The sequence below is a fragment of the Eleutherodactylus coqui genome, chromosome 7, assembly GCF_035609145.1.
Source record: "Eleutherodactylus coqui strain aEleCoq1 chromosome 7, aEleCoq1.hap1, whole genome shotgun sequence".
Classification (NCBI taxonomy): domain Eukaryota; kingdom Metazoa; phylum Chordata; class Amphibia; order Anura; family Eleutherodactylidae; genus Eleutherodactylus; species Eleutherodactylus coqui.
This window is the reverse complement of record NC_089843.1, coordinates 22,929,171-22,948,258: the sequence shown is the minus strand read 5'-3', so window position 1 is coordinate 22,948,258 and position 19,088 is coordinate 22,929,171. Positions and strand designations below refer to the sequence as shown.

At 48.0% G+C, this 19,088-nt stretch overlaps 1 protein-coding gene across 1 annotated transcript in view; it reads right to left on the bottom strand.

Moving 5' to 3' along the window:
• Positions 1-957: 957 nt before the first annotated feature.
• The window catches only part of LOC136573435 (vomeronasal type-2 receptor 26-like), a 102,622-nt gene continuing 84,491 nt past the window's right edge, over positions 958-19,088 (bottom strand). Inside the window, exon 4 of the mRNA XM_066574725.1 lies at positions 958-1,862. Within this exon, the coding sequence (XP_066430822.1) occupies positions 958-1,862 (905 nt within the window). The remainder of the gene's footprint in view (positions 1,863-19,088) is intronic.

Sequence of the window (19,088 nt, the reverse complement as noted above, 5' to 3'; positions counted from 1 at the left end):
TGCAGTGACATCTCAGGCAGATATGCAAATGATTAGAGTTATGGCACTATTACATAAACAGCCATGCCAACTGAGGCCTTGAAAGTTATACCCTTGGCCTATAAAAGAGCTCTCAGAGGTATTTATGTGTTGGACCTCTTTTTCCACTTTTGGGCATTACACATCCACATTTTTATGCTGGACGGCATCATACAAAATCCTCTATGAAATATTAGGCTTAACCAGCATTGAGCCAGAAAGGGTGCAAAGGGATGAGAGCATCGAAGGATATGGAGAACTTGTTATGGGGATGAAATCAGTGTTATATTACTGTATATCAACTTACCACACTGTTCCAAAAAAGGAGACTGCTGCAGAGCAGAAATATTACAACGTGGAATAATTAAAGCAGATTTATTTACAAGGGTGCTGTTGTTCCCAGATCTAACATGCTGGACTTGGTACATAATACAACTCAAAGCCATAGTCGGGACAAAATTATATATGAATATTATATGATGTTTGCCTATAAATTCTAGCCACTGTATTGCTCAAAAGATAACATGTCTTATTATGCACAGTTTCATGCGCTTTTATATGCCTGTTGTATACTTGTGATTGTTCAATGAAAACTTTAAACTTTTTAATAGTGTGATGTGGGAATCGTCATACTGCAGCTATTATACTAACAATTGAGGGTGGTGGAGAGAATAGGGACGACTCCAGTGTGGGAAATGAATAACTTATGTGTCAGGAGAATCTTGATTAGTCATTAATGGGGCCATCACTACTCCAGCAATGCGGGTGGGTTGATGAGCTGTACTTAAACATGGGGCCACCTCCACTACTACAGGAAGGGGGAGGTTGCTGATATATGACAAGTGGCTGGGCACATGACACTCTCCCAGAAGAAGGTGGTTTGACAAGACATGTACACGCTGTACTACTCTATTATTAGGGGTTAATATTTTGCTAACATTACTTCAATTTACCCAGCAGATCAGTTTTTCTATTCATTTCAGATTTGAACAAAATGATAAAACATTTTGGGAAAAACACACAACCTAAAAGTCCAGCATTGGACACCATTACTGCAAATATCTCCACCGCCACCATGGATTTCCCTCTGGTGCTCAGATAAGCTGGGATCATGGAGATCCAGACACTGCAGAACAGCAGCATGCTGAAGGTGATGTACTTGGCCTCATTAAAACGGTCCGGTAATGTTCTCACCATGAAAGCCAGAACAAAGCTAACCGCTGCCAGGAGCCCCATATATCCCAACAGGAAGTAGAACCAGATAGCTGATCCTCCATTACACTGAATGATGATCTTCCCAGGATAAGACTGAGTGTCAAAGTCCTGGAATGGGGGAGAAATAGACAGCCAGATAACACAGATGACAACTTGTATAAATGAACACAACAGCACTATGGTATAGGGCAGCTTCACACTCAACCATTTTCTCCATGGGCTTCCAGGCTTGGTGGACTTAAAAGCAACACAAACCATAATAGTCTTGGCGAGAAGTGAAGAGACGGCTGCTGAGAAAAAAATCCCAAAACTGGTCTCCCGTAATCTACAAGTTATGTCACTGGGACGACCAAGAAACAAGAAGACGGAGAGAAAGCTGAGGATGATGGAGACCAGGAGGAGATAACTCAGGTTCCGGTTATTAGCTTTAACAATAGGAGTGTCCCGGTAGAAGATAAATATTCCAAATATGAAGCCAGTCAAAAGACATCCGAAGACCGAGCCACTGGAAAATACAGAAGCCATTGTGTCATACTGGTAAGAGATGAACTCCAGGACTTTGGGCAGGCATCGGTCTCTCTTCTCATTTGGCCATTCATCACTTTGGCATTTAATACAGTTCTCAGCATCTGTAGGGATATTTCATAACATATTAAATGTTATATATATCTATCATATCCATCTAACAGTGCTGAAAATACCACTGAGTAAGAGTACAATTTCTTTGGGGTGCTGACTCCTTTGATAAGGGTGTGGACCCCATTAACGCTATCAGAACTTGTTTCTGCTGTTAGCTGCCTGCCCTTGAGTGGAAGCAGGCAGCTTATCAGCAGTGACAAGGGGCACCAACATATTCATGATACATAACAGGGGCCTAGCTAAAAGCTCAGGGGCCCTGATGTGAAAGTTCAGCTCGGGCCCCCTGTGCTCCTGTACCCATATCTACTGCACAACAAATTTAAATACATGATCTAATTCTTTGGCATACGCTCTCCCAACAGGACTCATTTATAGCAACGTTAAAAGTTATTTGTCGCCCTTTAGGCCTTAGTCACACAGGCGTTTTTTCGCGCGATTTGCGGATCGCATGACGGATGCGCATCCACAAATCGCGTGACCGGGGCCCAAAAATCGCCCGAAAATCTGCTCCTAGCCGCGTTTCATTAGAAACGGGCCGGAGCTGTCCAGCGCATTGCATTCAATGGAGCCGGCAATACAGCCGGCTCCATTGAAAGCAATGCGCTGCGGGCGTGCACGGGATGAATTGTCGGGAAGGGTTTAAATACATAAGCCCTTCCCTGCAATTCATCCAGAAATGTGTTAAAATAAAAAATATATATATACTCACCTTGTCCCGGCAGCCGGAGTTCAGCGCGGCCGGCCTGCAATGGGTGTGAAGGGGCTGTGACTCAAAGCTGCCCCCGCTCAAATGTGTGCGGATTTTTTATTTTTTTTTGTAAATCAGATATTATTAAGATATTTTAACAATACAAGGTTAACTCCCCTGATAGGGGGTAAAGTCTCATTAGACAATAAACACAATGTAATCTACATACATATTTGTAGATCTCCGACAGTCGGAAAGTTGGTTTGTAGAGATGAGCGAGCACCAAAATGCTCGGGTGCTCGTTACTCTGGACGAAAATTTTGCGATGCTCGAGGGTTCGTTTCGAGTAACGAACCCCATTGAAGTCAATGGGCGACCCGAGCATTTTTGTATATCGCCGATGCTCGCTAATTTTCATTTGTGAAAATCTGGGCAATTCAAGAAAGTGATGGGAACGACACAGCAACGGATAGGGCAGGCGAGGGGCTACATGTTGGGCTGCATCTCAAGTTCCCAGGTCCCACTATTAAGCCACAATAGCGGCAAGAGTGCCCCCCCTCCCAACAATTTTTACTTCTGAAAAGCCCTCATTAGCAATGCATACCTTAGCTAAGCACCACACTACCTCCAACAAAGCACAATCACTGCCTGCATGAAACTCCGCTGCCACTTCTCCTGGGTTACATGCTGCCCAACCCCCCCCCCCCCCCCCGCACGACCCAGTGTCCACAGCGCACACCAAATTGTCCCTGCGCAGCCTTCAGCTGCCCTCATGCCACACCACCCTCATGTCTATTTATAAGTGCGTCTGCCATGAGAAGGAACCGCAGGCACACACTGCAGAGGGTTGGCACGGCTAGGCAGCGACCCTCTTTAAAAGGGGTGGGGCGATAGCCCACAATGCTGTACAGAAGCAATGAGAAATTCAATCCTGTGCCACCTCCATCTGGAGCTGGACACGTGGGCATAGCAATGGGGAACCTATGTGCCACACACTATTCATTCTGTCAAGGTGTCTGCATGCCCCAGTCAGACCGCGTTTTTTTATAAATAGTCACAGGCAGGTACAACTCCGCAATGGGAATTCCGTGTGCACCCACAGCATGGGTGGCTCCCTGGAACCCACCGGCTGTACATAAATGTATCCCATTGCAGTGCCCTGGACAGCAGAGCTAACGTCAGATGAAATGCAGGTGGGCTTCGGCCCACACTGCATGCCCCAACCTGACCGGGCTTTTTAATTCATAGACACAGGCAGGTACAACTCCCTATTGTGAAGTCCCTAAGGACCGACAGCATGGGTGGGTGCCAAGAAGCCACCGGCGGTACATAAATATATCCCATTGCAGTGCCCATCACAGCTGAGGTAATGTGATGTTTAATGCAGGTGGGCTTCGGCCCACACTGCATGCCCCAGTCAGACTGGGTTTCTTTAGAAGTGGACACAAATGCATTTACAACTCCGTGTGGACCCACAGCATGGGTGGCTCCCTGGAACCCACCGGCGGTACATAAATATATCCCATTGCATTGCCCATCGCAGTTGAGGTAATGTGATGTTTAATGCAGGTGGGCTTCGGCCCACACTGCATGCCCCAGTCAGACTGGGGTTCTTTAGAAGTGGACACATGTAGTTACAACTCCATGTGGACCCACAGCATGGGTGGCTCCCTGGAACCCACCGGCGGTACATAAATATATCCCATTGTATTGCCCGTCACAGCTGAGGTAATGTGATGTTTAATGCAGGTGGGCTTCGGCCCACACTGCATGCTCCAGTCTGACTGGGGTTCTTTAGAAGTGGACACATGTAGTTACAACTCCGTGTGGACCGACAGCATGGATTGGTGCCAGGAAGCCACCGCCGGTACATAAATATATCCCATTGCAGTGCCCATCACAGCTGAGGCAATGTGATGTTTAATGCAGGTGGGCTTCGGCCCACACTGCATGCCCCAGTCAGACTGGGGTTCTTTAGAAGTGGACACATGTAGTTACAACTCCGTGTGGACCAACAGCATGGGTGGCTCCCTGGAACCCACCGGCGGTACATAAATATATCCCATTGCATTGCCCATCACAGCTGAGGTAATGTGATGTTTAATGCAGGTGGGCTTCGGCCCACACTGCATACCCCAGTCTGACTGGGGTTCTTTAGAAGTGGACACATGTAGTTAAAACTCCGTGTGGACCGACAGCATGGGTGGGTGCCAGGAAGCCACCGGCGGTACATAAATATATCCCATTGCAGTGCCCATCACAGCTGAGGTAATGTGATGTTTAATGCAGGTGGGCTTCGGCCCACACTGCATGCCCCAGTCAGACTGAGGTTCTTTAGAAGTGGACACATGTAGTTAAAACTCCGTGTGGACCCACAGCATGGGTGGCTCCCTGGAACCCACCGGCGGTACATTAATATATCCCATTGCATTGCCCATCACAGCTGAGGTAATGTGATGTTTAATGCAGGTGGGCTTCGGCCCACACTGCATGCCCCAGTCAGACTGGGGTTCTTTAGAAGTGGACACATGTAGTTACAACTCCATGTGGACCCACAGCATGGGTGGCTCCCTGGAACCCACCGGCGGTACATAAATATATCCCATTGCATTGCCCATCACAGCTGAGGTAATGTGATGTTTAATGCAGGTGGGCTTGGGCCCACACTGCATGCCCCAGTCTGACCGGGGTTCTTTAGAAGTGGACACTTGTAGTTACAACTCCGTGTGGACCGACAGCATGGGTGGGTGCCAGGAAGCCGCCGGCGGAACATAAATATATCCCATTGCAGTGCCCAGCACAGCTGAGGTACCGTCAGCTGTAATGCAGGTGGGCAAAAAATTAATTGGATTACACTGTAGGCGAGGGCCCCAAAAAATTGGTGTACCAACAGTACTAATGTACCTCAGAAAAATTGCCCATGCCCAACCAAGAGGGCAGGTGAAACCCATTAATCGCTTTGGTTAATGTGGCTTAATTTGTAACTTGGCCTGGAGGCAGCCCAGTTAAAATAAAAATTGGTTCAGGTGCAAGTTTCAACGCTTTAATGAGCATTGAAACGTATAAAAATTGTTTAGAAAAATTATATGACTGAGCCTTGTGGCCCTAAGAAAAATTGGCTGTTCGGCGTGATTACGTGAGGTTTCAGGAGGAGGAGCAGGAGGAGGAGGATGAATACTATACACAGATTGATGAAGCAAAAATGTCCCCGTTTTTGATGGTGCAAAGAGAACGATGCTTCCATCCGCGGGTGCGGCCTACGTATTGCTTAGGTATCGCTGCTGTCCGCTGGTGGAGAAGAGAAGTCTGGGGAAATCCAGGCTTTGTTCATCTTGATGAGTGTAAGCCTGTCGGCACTGTCGGTTGACAGGCGGGTACGCTTATCTGTGATGATTCCCCCAGCCGCACTAAACACCCTCTCTGACAAGACGCTAGCCGCAGGACAAGCAAGCACCTCCAGGGCATACAGCGCGAGTTCAGGCCACGTGTCCAGCTTCGACACCCAGTAGTTGTAGGGGGCAGAGGCGTCACGGAGGACGGTCGTGTGATCGGCTACGTACTCCCTCACCATCCTTTTACAGTGCTCCCGCCGATTCAGCCTTGACTGGGGAGCGGTGACACAGTCTTGCTGGGGAGCCAGAAAGCTGTCAAAGGCCTTAGAGAGTGTTCCCCTGCCTGTGCCGTACATGCTGCCTGATCTCCGCGCCTCCCCTGCTACCTGGCCCTCGGAACTGCGCCTTCTGCCACTAGCGCTGTCGGATGGGAATTTTACCATCAACTTGTCCGCCAGGGTCCTGTGGTATAGCATCACTCTCGAATCCCTTTCCTCTTCGGGTATCAGAGTGGAAAAGTTCTCCTTATACCGTGGGTCGAGCAATGTGTACACCCAGTAATCCGTAGTGGCCAGAATGCGTGTAACGCAAGGGTCACGAGAAAGGCATCCTAACATGACGTCCGCCATGTGTGCCAGAGTACCTGTACGCAACACATGTCTGTCCTCACTAGGAAGATCACTTTCAGGATCCTCCTCCTCCTCCCCAGGGCATACACGCTGAAAGGATGACAGGCAAGTAGCATGGGTACCCTCAGCAGTGGGCCAAGCTGTCTCTTCCCCTCCTCCTCATTCTCCTCATGCTCCTCTTCCTCCTCAACGCGCTGAGATATAGACAGGAGGGTGCTCTGACTATCCAGCGACATACTGTCTTCCCCCCGCTCTGTTTCCGAGCGCAAAGCGTCTGCCTTTATGCTTTGCAGGGAACTTCTCAAGAGGCATAGCAGAGGAATGGTGACGCTAATGATTGCAGCATCGCCGCACACCATCTGGGTAGACTCCTCAAAGTTTCCAAGGACCTGGCAGATGTCTGCCAACCAGGCCCACTCTTCTGTAAAGAATTGAGGAGGCTGACTCCCACTGCGCCGCCCATGTTGGAGTTGGTATTCCACTATAGCTCTACGCTGCTCATAGAGCCTGGCCAACATGTGGAGCGTAGAGTTCCACCGTGTGGGCACGTCGCACAGCAGTCGGTGCACTGGCAGCTTAAAGTGATGTTGCAGGGTGCGCAGGGTGGCAGCGTCCGTGTGGGACTTGCGGAAATGTGCGCAGAGCCAGAGCACCTTTCCGAGCAGGTCTGACAAGCGTGGGTAGCTTTTCAGAAAGCGCTGAACCACCAAATTAAAGACGTGGGCCAGGAATGGCAGAGCCGCCACCAGGTTACGGCCGTTGTCACACACGACCATGCCCGGTTGGAGGCTCAGCGGCGCAAGCCAGCGGTCGGTCTGCTCTGTCAGACCCTGCAGCAGTTCGTGGGCCGTGTGCCTCTTATCTCCTAAGCTGAGTAGTTTCAGCACGGCCTGCTGACGCTTGCCCACCGCTGTGCTGCCACGCCGCGCGACACCGACTGCTGCCGACGTGCTGCTGCTGACACATCTTGACTGCAAGACAGAGGTTGCGGAGGAGGAGGAGGGTGGTTTAGTGGAGGAAGCATACACCGCCGCAGATACCACCACCGAGCTGGGGCCCGCAATTCTGGGGGTGGGTAGGACGTGAGCGGTCCCAGGCTCTGACTCTGTCCCAGCCTCCACTAAATTCACCCAATGTGCCGTCAGGGAGATATAGTGGCCCTGCCCGCCTGTGCTTGTCCACGTGTCCGTTGTTAAGTGGACCTTGGCAGTAACCGCGTTGGTGAGGGCGCGTACAATGTTGCGGGAGACGTGGTCGTGCAGGGCTGGGACGGCACATCGGGAAAAGTAGTGGCGACTGGGAACTGAGTAGCACGGGGCCGCCGCCGCCATCATACTTTTGAAAGCCTCCGTTTCCACAACCCTATACGGCAGCATCTCCAGGCTGATAAATTTGGCTATGTGCACGTTTAACGTTTGAGCGTGCGGGTGTGTGGCGGCGTACTTGCGCTTGCGCTCCAACACTTGCGCTAGCGACGGCTAGATGGTGCGCTGACAGACATTGGTGGATGGGGCTGAGGACAGCGGAGGTGAGGGTGTGGGTGCAGGCCAGGAGACGGTAGTGCCTGTGTCCTGAGAGGGGGGTTGGATCTCAGTGGCAGGTTGGGGCACAGGGGGAGAGGCAGCGGTGCAAACCGGAGGCGGTGAACGGCCTTCGTCCCACCTTGTGGGCGTGCTTGGCCATCATACGTCTGCGCATGCTGGTGGTAGTGAGGCTGGTGGTGGTGGCTCCCCGGCTGATCTTGGCGCGACAAAGGTTGCACACCACTGTTCGTCGGTCGTCTGCACTCAGTGAAAAACTGCCAGACCTTTGAGCACCTCGGCCTCTGCAGGGTGGCATGGCACGAGGGGGCGCTTTGGGAAACAGTTGGTGGATTATTTGGTCTGGCCCTGCCTCTACCCCTGGCCACCGCACTGCCTCTTCCAACCTGTCCTGCTGCTGCCCTTGCCTTCCCCTCTGAAGACCTGTCCTCAGTAGGCGTAGCAAACCAGGTGGGGTCAGTCACCTCATCGTCCTGCTGCTCTTCCTCCGAATCCTCTGTGCGCTCCTCCCTCGGACTTACTGCCCTTATTACTACCTCACTGATAGACAACTGTGTCTCATCGTCATCGTCCTCCTCACCCACTGAAAGGTCTTGAGACAGTTGCCGGAAGTCCCCAGCCTCATCCCCCGGACCCCGGGAATTTTCAAAAGGTTGTGCATCGGTCACGACAAACTCCTCCAGTGGGAGAGGATTCGGAACCATTGCTGCCCATTCTGGGCAGGGGCCCGAGAACAGTTCCTGGGAGTCTGCCTGCTCCTCAGAATGTGTCATTGTAATGGAGTGAGGAGGCTGGGAGGAAGGAGGAGCAGCAGCCAGAGGATTCAGAGTTGCAGCAGTGGACAGCGCAGAGCTCTGGGTGTTCGATAGATTGCTGGATGCACTTTGTGCCATCCACGACAGGGCCTGCTCACACTGCTCATTTTCTAATAAAGGTCTACCGCGTGGACCCATTAATTGTGAGATGAATGCGGGGACGCCAGAAGCGTGCCTCTCTCCTAATCCCGCAGCAGTCGGCTGCGATACACCTGGATCAGGAGCTCGGCCTGTGCCCACACCCTGACTTGGGCCTCCGCGTCCTCGCCCGCATCCACGTCCTCTAGGCCTACCCCTACCCCTCAGCATGGTGTATTAGCAGTAGTGCAGAAACAGAACGCTGTAATTAAATGTGCCGCTTATTGGCCTGTGGGTGGAGGCAGACTTCGCTTACGGAACGCACAGCAGAGCCAGGAAATAATTTTGCGCAAGCCTGCTGTAACACTTAGCTGGCTGCGTATGAATTAGGAGGACAACTACCCCCAGCAGAGACCCAGTACACAGAGGACGGTCACAGGCAGCCCAAATAGATGTTTTTTCCCAAATGTTTTTGGAAAGGCCCACTGCCTATATTCTATAAATATGTCTTCTGTCCCTGCCTCACCACTACTGGCCCTGGAGTATGTCAAATAACTGCAGACTGTTGCACTGTGGACTGCAATACAGCGGTGATGTAACTGCCAACACAGAGCCAGGAAATAATTTTGCGCAAGCCTACTGCAACACTTAGCTGGCTGCGTATGAATTAAGAGGACAACTACCCCCAGCAGAGACCCAGTACACAGAGGACGGTCACAGGCAGCCCAAATAGATTTTTTTCCCAAATGTTTTTGGAAAGGCCCACTGCCTATATTCTATAAATATGTCTTCTGTCCCTGCCTCACCATTACTGGCCCTGGAGTATGTAAAATAACTGCAGACTGTTGCACTGTGGACTGCAATACAGCGGTGATGTAACTGCCAACTAAGAGCCAGGAAATAATTTTGCGCAAGCCTGCTGTAACACTTAGCTGGCTGCGTATGAATTAGGAGGACAACTACCCCCAGCAGAGACCCAGTACACAGAGGACGGTCACAGGCAGCCCAATTAGATGTTTTTTCCCAAATGTTTTTGGAAAGGCCCACTGCCTATATTCTATAAATATGTCTTCTGTCCCTGCCTCACCATTACTGGCCCTGGAGTATGTAAAATAGCTGCAAACTGTTGCACTGTGGACTGCAATACAGCGGTGATGTAACTGCCAACACAGAGCCAGGAAATAATTTTGCGCAAGCCTGCTGTAACACTTAGCTGGCTGCGTATGAATTAGGAGGACAACTACCCCCAGCAGAGACCCAGTACACAGAGGATGGTCACAGGCAGCCTAAATAGATGTTTTTTTCCCAAATGTTTTTGGAAAGGCCCACTGCCTATATTCTATAAATATGTCTTCTGTCCCTGTCTCACCATTACTGGCCCTGGAGTATGTAAAATAACTGCAAACTGTTGCACTGTGGACTGCAATACAGCGGTGATGTAACTGCCAACACAGAGCCAGGAAATAATTTTGCGCAAGCCTGCTGTAACACTTAGCTGGCTGCGTATGAATTAGGAGGACAACTACCCCCAGCAGAGACCCAGTACACAGAGGACGGTCACAGGCAGCCCAAATAGATGTTTTTTCCCAAATGTTTTTGGAAAGGCCCACTGCCTATATTCTATAAATATGTCTTCTGTCCCTGCCTCACCACTACTGGCCCTGGAGTATGTCAAATAACTGCAGACTGTTGCACTGTGGACTGCAATACAGCGGTGATGTAACTGCCAACACAGAGCCAGGAAATAATTTTGCGCAAGCCTACTGCAACACTTAGCTGGCTGCGTATGAATTAAGAGGACAACTACCCCCAGCAGAGACCCAGTACACAGAGGACGGTCACAGGCAGCCCAAATAGATTTTTTTCCCAAATGTTTTTGGAAAGGCCCACTGCCTATATACACTGTATATGTCTTCTCTCTCTGCGTCACCACTACTGGCCCTGGAGTATGTAAAATAGCTGCAAACTGTTGCACTGTGGACTGCAATACAGCGGTGATGTAACTGCCAACACAGAGCCAGGAAATAATTTTGCGCAAGCCTGCTGTAACACTTAGCTGGCTGCGTATGAATTAAGAGGACAACTACCCCCAGCAGAGACCCAGTACACAGAGGACGGTCACAGGCAGCCCAAATAGATTTTTTTCCCAAATGTTTTTGGAAAGGCCCACTGCCTATATTCTATAAATATGTCTTCTGTCCCTGCCTCACCATTACTGGCCCTGGAGTATGTAAAATAACTGCAGACTGTTGCACTGTGGACTGCAATACAGCGGTGATGTAACTGCCAACTAAGAGCCAGGAAATAATTTTGCGCAAGCCTGCTGTAACACTTAGCTGGCTGCGTATGAATTAGGAGGACAACTACCCCCAGCAGAGACCCAGTACACAGAGGACGGTCACAGGCAGCCCAATTAGATGTTTTTTCCCAAATGTTTTTGGAAAGGCCCACTGCCTATATTCTATAAATATGTCTTCTGTCCCTGCCTCACCATTACTGGCCCTGGAGTATGTAAAATAGCTGCAAACTGTTGCACTGTGGACTGCAATACAGCGGTGATGTAACTGCCAACACAGAGCCAGGAAATAATTTTGCGCAAGCCTGCTGTAACACTTAGCTGGCTGCGTATGAATTAGGAGGACAACTACCCCCAGCAGAGACCCAATACACAGAGGATGGTCACAGGCAGCCTAAATAGATGCTTTTTCCCAAATGTTTTTGGAAAGGCCCACTGCCTATATTCTATAAATATGTCTTCTGTCCCTGTCTCACCATTACTGGCCCTGGAGTATGTAAAATAGCTGCAAACTGTTGCACTGTGGACTACAATACAGCGTTGATGTAACTGCCAACACAGAGCCAGGAAATAATTTTGCGCAAGCCTGCTGTAACACTTAGCTGGCTGCGTATGAATTAGGAGGACAACTACCCCCAGCAGAGACCCAGTACACAGAGGACGGTCACAGGCAGCCCAAATAGATGTTTTTTCCCAAATGTTTTTGGAAAGGCCCACTGCCTATATTCTATAAATATGTCTTCTGTCCCTGCCTCACCACTACTGGCCCTGGAGTATGTCAAATAACTGCAGACTGTTGCACTGTGGACTGCAATACAGCGGTGATGTAACTGCCAACACAGAGCCAGGAAATAATTTTGCGCAAGCCTGCTGTAACACTTAGCTGGCTGCGTATGAATTAAGAGGACAACTACCCCCAGCAGAGACCCAGTACACAGAAGACGGTCACAGGCAGCCCAAATAGATGTTTTTTCCCAAATGTTTTTGGAAAGGCCCACTGCCTATATTCTATAAATATGTCTTCTGTCCCTGCCTCACCATTACTGGCCCTGGAGCATGTAAAATAACTGCAAACTGTTGCACTGTGGACTGCAATACAGCGGTGATGTAACTGCCAACACAGAGCCAGGAAATAATTTTGCGCAAGCCTGCTGTAACACTTAGCTGGCTGCGTATGAATTAGGAGGACAACTACCCCCAGCAGAGACCCAGTACACAGAGGACGGTCACAGGCAGCCCAAATTGATGTTTTTTCCCAAATGTTTTTGGAAAGGCCCACTGCCTATATTCTATAAATATGTCTTCTGTCCCTGCCTCACCATTACTGGCCCTGGAGCATGTAAAATAACTGCAAACTGTTGCACTGTGGACTGCAATACAGCGGTGATGTAACTGCCAACACAGAGCCAGGAAATAATTTTGTGCAAGCCTGCTCTAACAGTTAGCTGGCTGCGTATGAATTCGGAGGACAACTACCCCCTGGACTATGTATAATTACTGCAGGGCGCAATGCTCTGCACGGCCCATATACAAAAAAAAAAAAAGTGCAACACTGCAAAAAGCAGCCTCCACACTACTGCACACTGTTAGGTGTGGCCCTAAGAAGGACCGTTGGGGTTCTTGAAGCCTAAAATACTCCTAACACTCTCCCTACAGCAACTCCAGCATCAGCAGCACTTTCCCTAAGCTATGTCAGAACGCATCTGTGGCGAGCCGCGGGAGGGGCCGATTTATATACTCGGGTGACACCTGATCTCGCCAGCCACTCACAGCAGGGGGGTGGTATAGGGCTTGAACGTCGCAGGGGGAAGTTGTAATGCCTTCCCTGTCTTTCTATTGGCCAGAAAAGCGCTCTAACGTCTCAGAGATGAAAGTGAAAGTAACTCGAACATCGCGTGGTGCTCGTTTCGAATAACGAGCATCTCGAACACGCTAATACTCGAACGAGCATCAAGCTCAGACGAGTACGTTCGCTCATCTCTATTGGTTTGTTATAGCTAGGAGGTCTTTCCTTATGTCTAATCCTTATATTATTAACTGTTGAATTAATTTTTTTTTTTTTTTGAAAGGGTTAATAGTAGGTCACTAAGTCCAGGGAGTGGCAGTACTTAGACTGATAATGAAGCTACTTCTCTCCTCACTTATCTGGCCTGATATGCGGATATGTGTACCACTGATTTGTGATTACACCGTATTTCAATTGTAAGTACTTCCACAAAAAAGGCATAGGGTACTTAGTTTTTCAGATCGGACTTATCAGTCTCAGGGTGTTGACCCAATAGATATTAACACTTAGGTAGATCAGTCAGCGGTTGAAAATAACCCCATAATATAAGGGGTCCATCAGGTGTATCCACCGACCTGTTACGTCTTAATCTTAAGGCCACTGTATTTTGTAGTTATCGTGTAGGGCCCAGAGTCGTATTGCGATCCTGGGTTGTTGTCGCTAGATGATCTCATTCTTAGTCTAATGTACAGCTCAGATAGTTTTTCTAGCTTTTTTTAAACGGATCTATTATACAGATCTTATATACGGATCAGAGGCTTTCATAAAAGAAATGATGCTGGCCCTGAGAAGCACTATGAGGGAGGACCTACACACTTTCTCATCCTCATTCAACTCTACTATATCTGAAATTGAGGAGAGAACCTCTCACATAGAGAACAAAATGGGCAAACTGACTAAGTCTCACAATACACTTATTGACGCACACTATGCCCTAGAGGAGGAGGTAGATCAGATTAAAGTCAAGATGGCGGATCTGGAAGACCGCAATAGGTGTAATAACATCAAGTTCAGAGGCATTTCAGAAAAGATCAGTCCAGTAGATCTTAAGGACTTCCTAACGCAATTTATGAAAAAACTCCTCACCTCCACTCCAGCTCAAGAGCTTATTATTGATAGGGCTCATCGTCTGCAGAAACCAAAATTCCTCCATGAAAACATTCCACGCGATGTTATAGCACGGATACACTTTTTTCATGTCAAAGAGGCTCTAATGTTCGCATCCCGTATGGTGACCGACTTGCCTCCTCAGTATTCAAACATCAAATTATTTGTTTTTATCCGCTGCCACTATACAAGCAAGGAAGACATTTTCCCACATAACCACTCTCCTCAGAAAAGAGAAAATCCCCTATAGATGGGGCTTCCCCACTAAGCTTATCCTGCACAGAGAGGGCACCACTCATATCTTCAACAAACCAGAAGAGGGAGAGAAGTCTCTTAAAGCCTGGGGCCTCCAGATCTCTGACGACCCCCCAGAACAAATCAGCCACCCAGCGCTCTCGTGAGCCTTCTGGAGAAAACCTACAAGCCAATTCACCCCGCTAAGTTCATCACTCTTCATAAAGTTGGAGGCTGAAGTCTTGCACTTGCCAGGCGGACTCTTATTCCCCCCAATCTTCTGCAGGATACTATGCCTGCGAGAACAGCTCCACACAGACAGCTGTTCACAAAAACTTTCTGGAGCAATTCTACTAGAACCAGAAAAAATTTGTTTTCCGGCCTTACTGTTTGGTGTTTAAGGCCAGACAATTTTGTTCTAAATGTTTATGTTTCCTTCCCTTCCTCTACCTTGATAAGGGTCAGCAAAAAACTATGGTTCCACAAGTATAGCCTGTATCACCCTCCTGTAATATGTCGCTAAGAATTTGTTCCCTCAATGCAAAAGGGCTTAATTCCCCATATAAAAGGTCAGCAGCTTGGAAGGATGCGCTTCATGATAAGGTTGACATCCTATGCCTTCAAGAGTCACACTTTGCTCGTGCAGCGCAACCTCTTTTCTCACACAAAAAAATTCCCCAAAATTTTCCTATCCTGTGCCGAGAAGAAGAGAGCGGGGGTCATAATCGCAATTAAAGACACTATTGATTTGGCACTCGCCGAGCAAATTATTGATCCTGCTGGCAGGTTCATAATTTTAGTGGGCATGTTTAATGGCACTTTATTAACCCTAGTTAATCTCTATGCTCCAAACTCCTCATAAATTTCTTTCTTAAATAGAATCTCAAAGAAGATACGCAGAGTCCAAAAAGGCAAACTCATAGTTTGCGGAGACTTTAACATTGTCCCCGATAGAAAGCTTGATTCCTCCAGCTCAACAAACAGACTATCCCCCACGCTCGCGCCATGGCTCCACAATCAGTCTTTATTTGACACATAGGTGCCTCAACTCCTCATCTAGAGAGTATACCCATTACTCCCCTCGCCACAGATCCTTTTCAAGGATTGACCTTTTTCTAGTGGACAAATGGACCCTACAGGAGGTCAGACAAGCAGACATAGGTAAAACAACGTGGTCGGACCACTCGCCTATTTTTCTTACACTTGAGCCATCTAGATCTCCCCCGAACCATGGAAGCTGGAGAAATAATGTTTCTCTTATGAGAGTGCCAGAATATAGGAAGATGATTAAAGAATCTATTACTGAGTACTTCTCGCTCAATATGAATTCAGACGTGGATATCTTCTTCATATGGTGTGCCCACAAGGCATACATGAGGGTGATACTGATTAAAATTAGTTCCCTCCATAAGAAAAAGAAACTGCTCCAGATAAACAACATTCTTGCGCAAATCACTAGAGTGGAGCAAGATATTCAGGCCTCCTCTTCAATTAAGCTTCACAGGGAATTAATGTCCCTTCGCCACAAGCTCCACCAGGGGCTGATTGAGGATTATGTCAAAACTCTAAACTTCTCAAAAATGAATTACTACACTGCATATAATAAGCCCTCCAGACTAATGGCTAGAATAATAAAACAACGCCAGGCACCCTCCAGGATCCCGTTCTTGATCAAACAAGATGGAACGGGAGAAAAAATAATACACCCCCAAGCTATAGCAGACGAATTTAGTCTCTTCTATTCCAATTTATATAACTTAAACGGAGACGTCTCCACCCCTCAACCAGACACTCAACAAATCAACAACTATTACGAAGAAACAACTGGAATCGCTAAACTGCCCTATTTCCTGCGTGGAGGTCTTGGAGACAGTTAGGACATTGAAGGCACACAAGGCCCCAGGTCCGGATGGCTTCTCAAATGAATACTATAAAGATTTTGCCCCGGACCTGGCGCCTTGTCTAGCTGAAACATTCAATAAAGTGGCATCTACGGGCGCTCTCCCGAGGGAAATGCTGTGTGCCACTATAGTCACAATCCCTAAGCAAGGAAAGGCCCCGAGCTCCCCTGCAAACTTCCGCCCTATCTCTCTATTAAATAGCGATACAAAGCTCTACTCAAAACTATTAACCCAGCGCCTGTTAAAAATCCTCCCACAAATAGTCCATAATGACCAAGTGGGCTTCACTAGAGGAAGGCAGGCGTCGGACGGTACCAGAAGAGTATTGAACCTTGTAGGTATGGCGGAGGCGAACCATACCCCAACTATCCTACTGGCTTTAGATGCTGAAAAAGCCTTTGATAGGCTTCACTGGGGGTTCGCCTTCGCCATCCTGGAGAAGTTCAGCTTCCAAGGAAATATCCTCGGGGTCATTCGGGCTATCTATGGATCCCCATCAGCTAGGGTTTTAATTGAGGGAATTTTTTCTAAAACCTTCCAGATTACCAATGGCACCCGTGAGGGGTGTCCCCTATCTCCCTTACTATTCACGCTCGTCATGGAGCCCCTGGCGGAGGCGATTAGACTCAGCACAAGTGTCAAGGGATTTTCGGCTGGATCTAGACAGCATAAAATAAGTCTTTTTGCGGACGATGTCCTGCTTCTCCTTACAGACCCCATCTCATCTTTTTTTTTTAAACTCGTTTTATTAAACAGTATGCATCACATACAATAACATTTACATTAACTGTGTATACATCAGAAAGCTCTTTGGCATTGGTATTCAGTACTCAAATACGTTACATTACTTCTGTGCTCATTAGATATATATTAACACATACATTTATAGTATTAATGACAATATTGCTTGTTTTACATGTCTAGCCTGGGTGCAGTTCGTCTTAATAACTTTTGAAACATTTCCTGTGTGAAGTTTGTATTTGTTGACCCACACCAGATCCCCCAAACTTTGTCAAATTTTTCAGGATATTTTCTGTTTTTGTAGACTATTTTTTCATATGGTAGGATAGTATTAATAATGCTCTGCCATTTTGTAATTGTCGGGGGGCGTCTGTCCACCCATCGTAGCGCTATAACTTTACGGGCATAGAATAGTACTTTAGTAAGAAATATTTTATCATAGTGCTGCCACTGCTCCTCGTCCATGACCCCCAGCAGGCACATAGCTGGATCCAGTGGTACTGGTATTCCCATCAGTTCGGTTAGAAACTCCGTGACCTCTTCCCAGTACGTGTGCACCATCGGGCAGTTCCATATTAGATGGTTGAAATTTGCGTTTGGTGCGTGACAGCGATGGCACTGACTGGTAATTGATCTATTCATTTTATGGAGTCTACTCGGTGTTAAGTAGCATTGGTGCAGGATATATAATTGGGTTAATTTGTTATTCGCAGCTGGTGAGACCCCGGTGTATATAGCCATCGCGGTCTCCCAGTCTTCATTAGTCAGTGTTGGGATAAGTTCTTTCCATCTTTCCATCACCGTCATCTGTGTGCCGGGGGTCCTGGAGTGCAGCAGGTGAGTGTATAGTGCCGAAATTAGGCCTCTAGGGCCCTGTGTGCGCAGTATTCCTATTAACGGGTATGCTGAAAAGGGTCTCCTGGGCTCCGGGAATTAAGCTGTCAATGCGTGTCTAAGTTGTAGGTATCTAAAGAATCCCGTCCTAGGTACCTGGTATAATTGTTGCAGTTGCTCAAAGGAGGCTAGTATTCCGTCGATGTATAAGTGTTTCAGTGTGGTGATTCCTAAATTTGTCCAAAATTGTCTACCTGGTAGGCTCAGTAAGTGCGGCAGCGCCCTGTTGTTCCATAAAGGGGTCTCCAGGGGGGTGTCTTCCCGCCCAGTCAGTTGCCTGCATGCCTTCCAGACATTTGTTGCAAGTCTGTGAATGGGCAGCATTTGTTTTGTCAACAGTCCTGGTGCTTCCAGGAGGATCCAAAGCGATGCCTCCGCGAGGAAATACATCAGGTGGTGCTCGGAGTTCGGGAGAGGAGAGCCCGACAACCAGTGGCGTATGTATCTGACTTGCCCCGCTAGGTAATACATTTTAAAGTCCGGTAATGCCATTCCTGCTAATTCTTTAGGTTTTTGTAGGGTTTCCATATGGAGTTTGGCTCTGGATTTTCCCCAAATAAACGAGATTATTAATGAGTTAGTTTTTTTGAAGAATTTTTGTGTTATAGTCGTTTCTGCGTGCTCTAACCGGTATAGGTACTTGGGGAGTATTATCATTTTGATAAGGTTTATTCTACCTGCTACAGATAGTGGTAGAGGGCTCCAAGCTTTTAGTTTTAGTTGCAGGGTCGTCATTAGGGGTGCAATGTTTAGATCAAAGCTTTGGGTGTGGTCTCTGGTGATATAAATCCCTAGGTATTTAAATGCGGGAACAATTTGCAGATTATGATATACTTCTCCCGTCCTCCACTCCTCTCCCCTCAGCGGCATAAGGGTAGATTTCTGCCAGTTAATACGTAGGCCTGAGTAGTTCCCGAATTCATCTATTTGAGATATGGCCAGTGGTAGGGTGTGTTTGGGTTCTGACATATAGAGTATTATATCATCCGCATATAATCCTATCTTATCCTCTCTAGGTCCAATCTGGATTCCCTTGTATGATGCGTGCTGTCGAATCTTAAGAGCCAGGGGTTCTATGGCAATTGCAAATAAAAGAGGGGAAAGCGGGCAACCCTGTCGGGTCCCCCTGTGAAGTGGGAAGGAGGTGGAGACCAGGCCATTCGCCATTATCTTT